Here is a 6,984-nt window from a genome sequence, read left to right as displayed (position 1 = left end):
TCCACTTTGCCACCACCACCGTCTTTACCACCGACGCCACCGCCGTCGCCGTCGTCGTCGTCGTCGGCCTCGTCGTCGTCGTCGTCGTCGGCTTCGTCGTCGGCTTCGTCGTCGTCGTCGTCGGCGGCTTCGTCGTCGTCGTCGTCGTCGTCGTCGTCGTCGTCGACGTCGTCGCCGTCGTTACCATTGTCGTCGCCGTCGCCGCCGTCGACGTTGCTGTTGCCGCCCTTGTCGCTGCCACAGACCTCGTCGTCGTCCACACCGCCCTCATCACCGTCACTGCTACCATTATTGTTGTTGTTATCGCCACTGTTATCATCATCATCTCCATTGCTGTCGCCGCAGCCAAGGGCCCACGTGGCCTACTAAGATGACCGCTCGTCTTCATTCGTTGAGGCATCAGGAGAAGAAATCGGCCGGCAATAGTCACAGACAACATCACCATCATCATCATCAACAATCTCAGCATCAACAGAGCGTCCATCAGGGTCCCAGTCCGGCAGCTAGTCCTAGTCCTAGTCTGAGCCCGAGCCCTAAACACTCGGACGGTCGTCGAGTGAGTAAAATTATTTTTTTTCCTATTTTTTTTAATCGTCGTTCCAGCTACACCCTTCCTTATTCGTCCAAGGAGTTTGTCGCATTTATTTATTTTTTATTTAACGCATCGAAACGCAAGAAAAATGTAAAAAAGAAAAGAAACGATACAGGTATATATATGATATGGTGAACGGGTGAGATCCAGCAACAGCTGTTTTACAACCTAACCTTGATATCGACACATTCGTATTTTGAACGTTCGCTTTAAATGCGATGCTGCAAGGGCTGCAAATTTTTCTTTTTTGCCCTTTCCGTTTCTGTAGTAGTTCGATATACTATGACCACCCTGATGGGTGAAAAGCGCGGGAATATTAACGCCGTAACAACAATAAGCGCTCGTAGAAGTTTTTGTTTAAAATTCAAGTCATGGATAAAAATAATGACGAAGAAAAGAAAGGCGTATTGCAAAGAGAAAGAGAAATGAGTCACGGATCAAGAAGAATGTGGACAGAGTCGGAGTAATTTTCACTTCGTTGCTGGCCTTATTAAGTCTGTCTTAAATCAGTATTGTTCTACCGTTTGATCTGAAAATATCTAAAAAACACTAGTCGTTCCGACATCCAGTTTTTATTTAAAATGCATTTACATCCGTACCGAGCAAACATTTTTCAGTAAATTCTACGTTATTTACACGCAGTGAATTTATTCCGTTTCACATTCTTGTTTGACTTCGACCACTGGTAATATACAATCGAACTAGCGGCAATCGTTCTTATAATTACTGTATCATTAGCATGCTAGATCGCATTCCTTACGTTTTCACCTGCTCCAACTTCGTCGTTGGAATCTCTGCTCGCGATTTACCTATTCGTCGAACTCGTTACATTCCGCGTTTGTTTATACGTGTATCTCATTAAATTGCAATCGGTACGTCGATTAATTACATTTTTATTAAAGTATTCCCGTTCGATGGGTTCTCGATAAGTCGCGATAAGTATAATACATTATAGATTTTTCTTTTTTGTTTTAACAATCGTGATACACCGATTTCGATTCGCATATTTTAAAAAGCATCGTTACTTTTTAGGCTAACAAACCACTAATGGAAAAGCGACGGCGAGCGAGGATCAATCAGTCGCTGGCGGCGCTGAAGGCGCTTATCCTTGACAGCGCCCGGTTGGAGAACACGAAGCATAGCAAGCTTGAGAAAGCTGACATTTTAGAATTAACAGTTCGGCATTTGCAAAGGCAGAGATCTCTTGCTCAGCCTGGCTTATCAAGGTATAAGGCTGGCTACCAAGATTGCTCTAGAGAGGTAAGTTTCGATCGACGTGCCGCAGTTACCGAAAGAATGATTCATTTTTAAAAAATTGCGCCATTCGAATCACAAGGAACGATTACGAGACTTACAGAATGCAATTATCTGGCACAGACGAGGATAAACAGTTTTTAAAAACAGACTAGAAGACTTAGTATTTTAAAAGGAAACTTACATCGTGGCGCAAAAAAATTAAATCGTGAAGCGTTGCTTTAGTTTTTATTTCTTAACAACATAATAACTCGAGACATGCAAACAGATGGTAATGAAGTAGATATTATATATTGACTACACAACTTCATCGGAGTCTCTGAATTAGAACTCTATCGAACGTAATATTTTAATGTTAATAAATACGATAGTTTTATTTCATTACTTTGGACATACGATTATTATTTTCAACATGACCTCTAAAAGTGAACGATAATAGCGACAGGGTTACTTGTTAACAAATTAATATAAATTATTATTTCTGTAAGGTATATGTACATATAATTTACTTGATGTGTTTATGAACAAAGAATATAGCACTTGGTCCAGGATCTGTTGGAAGGACTCTACAGTAAATTTTCTGAGTGTTGAATTTCTCAGTAGAAGCCCTATGCGAGACGTTCCACGAATTGAAAAAAATTATTTATGAGACTGCGCATACGGTAGTGTGATTCGATAAAAATTCGACACGCGCGATTTGCTCGATACCGCAATCAGAGGTTTTAGATAACACTGTTTAGAATAGAATATCTCCTTGTGTTTCACAAAATAATCTCACATCGATAGGGCAGAGTAAAATTGTTTAGTCTCTCTTTGGCCCCTGCAACTATCGTCTTCTCAGCAACTATTCTTAGAAGAACCGTCACCTTTGTTGAAATATAATTGCCATTAATTTATTCTCCCTTTATTTCGTAACATGTTTCTTTTCGAATTTTATAAATATCATAATTTTTTTCTCAGACCTCTCCAAGTTACACATCAAATTGGTTCGCTATTCTTTAATTAAGTACAATTCTTTCAGTCGGTACTAAAAAGGCTGATATTGTTTATTTACCACATTCTTTGGTAACCCCTTGACGTACAATTTAATGCTCAAATGTGATTGCTCAAATGTTCAAATTTTGAAATGTTCAAATTTAAATTTGTTCATAGAAGGAATGGCTACAAAGAAGAACAGATTTGTTTTACGAATACCTCGCGAATGTAAAAATGTGTTGATTTTAACACTAGGTTTACGGAATGCGTCAATTTGACAGGTTTCAGATCCCAAATTTGACGACAAAACTCGTAAATATTATATGTTAGCAATTTGTGTTAAATTTGATTAACATTATGATACGAATGTATATGTCGCGATTACGAAACTTGGCAAAAAAAAAAAAACTTACGAGACGAGTCAGATCGCTGTATGGCAAGGGGTTAAACTATCAAAACTCGAAATAAACTCCAGCGAGGTGTACAGGAGAGATTTTTCAAACGCATAACGAAACTAGAACGGTACGAAGAAATTAGACGCGTCGGTATTCGACTGTGATGTTGCAGGTAAGTCGATACCTCGATGCACCGGACATTATCACCGGGAATACGACGCCGATGGACCCAGCGGTGAAACAAAGGTTATTACGGCACTTGGATAGTTGCGTATCAGAATTGGACCTGGATCTGGGTTCGAGGCCGGATAGCGGATTAGGCAGCAGTCCCGGAAGCGTGACGGATCGAGTGACGGGCGCGGGTAGTCCCGGTCCGTTGGAGCATCACGTGCCGCCGACCGCGCATTGCAGTACAGCTCTGAATCCGGCCGGCTTGATAAAAGCAGAGATTCCGGACATCGAGCCAGCCAGGCCGGACAGTAGCACTGCCGGCGACGAAAATAACAATAACAGCAGCAGCAGTAGCGGTGGCAACAGTCGGCCGACTTCTGCCTTCGGTCAGCTAAATCCCGGTAGCCTTGAGTCACATCATCACCCGCCCCCGCCTCCCCCGCCTCCCGGTATACCGGTGATCGATCAAACAGCCTCGAATTCCCAACAAAATCCAAACATGCTGTCGGTCGTGCAGGTGATACCCTCGAGATTGCCCGACGGCCAAGTCGTCTTTCTCCTTCCTAGTCATTACGTTCAGTTAGCAGCGGCCGCCGCCGCGAACGGCATCAGCATCGGCCCAAACCCGCCCACGGCCATTTGGGCCGCCACTAACATGTCGTTGCTGAAGGCGACGGACAAGCTCGCGAAACGGCCCCACGAAGACATGCAGGAGTGGCAGGACGCGGCCTCTGTCGCCGCTAATGCTGCTGTTGCCGCCGCCGCCGCCGCAGCCGCCGCCACGTCCGCCAACGCTTCCGTCTCCGCTTCCGTTTCCGCATCTGCCCCCGCGTCCACCTTCGCCGCGAACGCCACGTCCGGTCCAAAGCCTAGCAAAAGTCCAAGGCTCGAGCCGCCCGAGCAGCCGCTCGATTTCACCACCACCTCGAAGAAGCTGAAAACAGGCACCAGGACCCCGATGCCCGTCAACGCTGTCGACCAGCATCATCATCATCACAACCTTCAGCAGCAGCATTTCGCGACCCGTTTGGTCGGTGACGGTTCGATCGCCGCGCACGACGACAGGCCGTCCAGTCACGCGAGCGGCGAGTTCGTCACGGGGATTCGTTCGCCGTCCCCTCTGCCCCAGCAGCCCGTCAGAGACGAGGAGGGAATGTGGAGGCCTTGGTAAACGGACAAGCGACGATTCCTTCCGCGTGCAGCGTCGAACTAGGTCTCTATCGCCTAGGGTGGGTGTGCGCGTGTCTCGTTATCGGACGATACGGTTAGGACATGCCTCCGAGCGTGTCGCGTTCACCGATGCGACGACACTTGCCGGGTTATCTCGATATCGATAGACTCTGCTGTTCCTCGCCGAGTGAAACGTACATCGAGAAAGAAACGAACGCCGTGACAATGGCGGCCGTGCGCGTTCCAGACGCCCACGAGGACGGAGATGATTCCGTGAACTCTTTTTGATCTGTTTGAACTCTCTCGATCGATCGTTCGACGAGGCAAAAATTGTTCGTAGGATACTACGCGTTTGTCGTTCGATGGTTTTTGGGTCACGCGATCCCTCGCCTTCCGACGCCGCGGAGGGACCGAACCCGGGAGTTCGGCCAGGATGGAAGGGGAGGGCGACCCGGCGAAGGACGAAACACGTCGTTCGACGTCTTAGCGATGCGAGGAAACGTTACTTGTTTAAAACGTTGAAAGATAATGGTTTCGCGTATATATGTATATGAGAAAAGCATCTAGCACGTTTTAGAATGCGGCGGCGAAGCGTTCACCGCCGCATAGTACCTACCTTTATTCCGCCGTCGTGTAAATAGCCCCGTTCGGAATTATAAGCGATGCCGAGTATAGATTTATTTTGATGTTAACTAGGTGTATATGCGTACAAAATAGCGTAGAGAGAGTGAAAGGAGCGCGACCGAATCTATAACGAATGTGTTTCCAAGATCAACATTTTCGCGTTCTAGGTGAATCCACGGTTCTGACCCGACCGATCTGCGTAATTGCTATGTTGAGATTCGAATTCATTATTCAATGTACTTAGACATCGGTCAATATAAACGTATGTACATACCGAATCCGTGAAACGCTATCAATGCGATCCCTATCGATCATCATTCTCCTCTTTGCCTCGTATTTATCGTGCATGCCTAACCTTCGAACATCTTTTCAGTATGGTGCAACGGCAACAACGATCACGGAGACGAGAAAGCAACGATATTCAGGTTTGTTGTATTGGCCTAAGATTGTAGTTATAGAAAAAGGAGACCAACAAATATAACTTAAGAACGTGGACAATTGTAACCTATATTGAACTCTAAAATTTGCTCTTAACGATTTCCACTTACCAATTTGGTAAAAATTAACATTAAGTAAAACAATTCAATTGAGATTGAGAGTCCACTTAAGGGTTAATCATTCGAAACCATACATAGTATTTACAACGAAATCCTTAAATTTGTAATTTACATTCTTTGAGGAAAGTAATTTCACGCTTGGAAATTCAATGAAACGTAGGTCGTCCGGAATCATATTAACCACCATACAAGGTGATTCCTAAATAGGTGGTCCTCCTCTGGCTCTGTATTTTATTCTTCCTAAAGATGAAGAGCGGTTTCTTTTCTCTCCGCGACGAATACACGATCAGCGATTCAGATACCGTGGGACGCGTTTAAAAAATTCTGCGTGTATTCCAAATCTCGTTTAATTTATTTTTGCTTTGTTCAGGAATTTTCATAGTATCGTTATTACATATAAACTTTTCAAATGTTCTTGCAAATAAAAATCCAAAGGAGTTCAGTCAAGGGATCGAACGATTCTTTCGACGATCCATAGTCCTGTAATTTATTTTAGCATGCTTCGTATGGAATCGCGCTCTTATATTATCTTTCGAAGTCACAACAACATTCGTGAACGATCGCGTAAGTCTGCTATTTCGGAGTTCGACCACCAAGCGGAAGCCTTCCCCCATTCGTTCTAAAAGTGTTGACCCTCTGAAATCACGTGTCCGTTATCTACATTTTTTTACTTTGATTTAATCTCATTATCAGTACGTATCGATTGTTCAACGTTTGTCACCGAGCAACGAAATTGATGGGGCCTCGAGTCGTTGATGGTGAATATTTGGACGTTGTACTTGGTTACAAACGTATAACAACTAGTGTCTTACTTATTGTCTAATTTACGCGTGGATTACGATTCTCACATCGATGCAAATGAAGCAACCTAATAATTTATGGGATACGTGCGATTCGAGTGGGGGCGGAAAGTACGGGAACAGAGTGGCGTCGCTTACACTTTCACTCAACTGCAAAGTCTGGCCTTCTCAGTCTCTGTAGATGTTTTACAGCAGTTTAACCACCTGTTACGTCGAGACTCGCGCCGAACTTCCGCGCTTTTCTTTTTCGCGAAACACGCGAGTGCCCCCCGCGCCGCTCTGGCCCCTGACACACAAACTCCATTCCCATTCTTAACCTACCCTATCCGAATCTGTTCTTCTTTACTCTGCATACATTTGTTCCTTCGTTTCGATGTTGAGTCACTGTCGAAACGAATGTTCCTCTATTTAAGATACAAAGAAGTAAACCGGACACTACGATCTAC

At 44.7% G+C, this 6,984-nt stretch overlaps 1 protein-coding gene across 1 annotated transcript; it reads left to right on the top strand.

Moving 5' to 3' along the window:
- The first annotated feature begins 370 nt into the window (after nt 1-370).
- Nucleotides 371-5,459, top strand: Sidpn (bHLH protein similar to Deadpan). The gene is made up of 3 exons (XM_076777569.1): nt 371-556; nt 1,625-1,852; nt 3,389-5,459. Exons 1-3 carry the CDS (start codon nt 371-373, stop codon nt 4,556-4,558), a joined length of 1,584 nt encoding a protein of 527 aa, XP_076633684.1. The 3' UTR covers nt 4,559-5,459.
- Nucleotides 5,460-6,984: the final 1,525 nt, after the last annotated feature.

Source organism: Colletes latitarsis, chromosome 11 (assembly GCF_051014445.1).
Source record: "Colletes latitarsis isolate SP2378_abdomen chromosome 11, iyColLati1, whole genome shotgun sequence".
Lineage (NCBI taxonomy): Eukaryota > Metazoa > Arthropoda > Insecta > Hymenoptera > Colletidae > Colletes > Colletes latitarsis.
This window is presented reverse-complemented; position numbering and strand designations above follow the sequence as displayed.

What these genes read in the sequence shown, in the direction of transcription:
- Sidpn (XM_076777569.1), top strand. Translation starts at nt 371, where the DNA reads ATGACCGCTCGTCTTCATTCGTTGAGGCATCAGGAGAAGAAATCGGCC. An exon ending in AACACTCGGACGGTCGTCGA is followed by an intron (nt 557 to 1,624) that starts GTGAGTAAAATT and finishes GTTACTTTTTAG; the next exon opens with GCTAACAAACCACTAATGGA. An exon ending in ACCAAGATTGCTCTAGAGAG is followed by an intron (nt 1,853 to 3,388) that starts GTAAGTTTCGAT and finishes GTGATGTTGCAG; the next exon opens with GTAAGTCGATACCTCGATGC.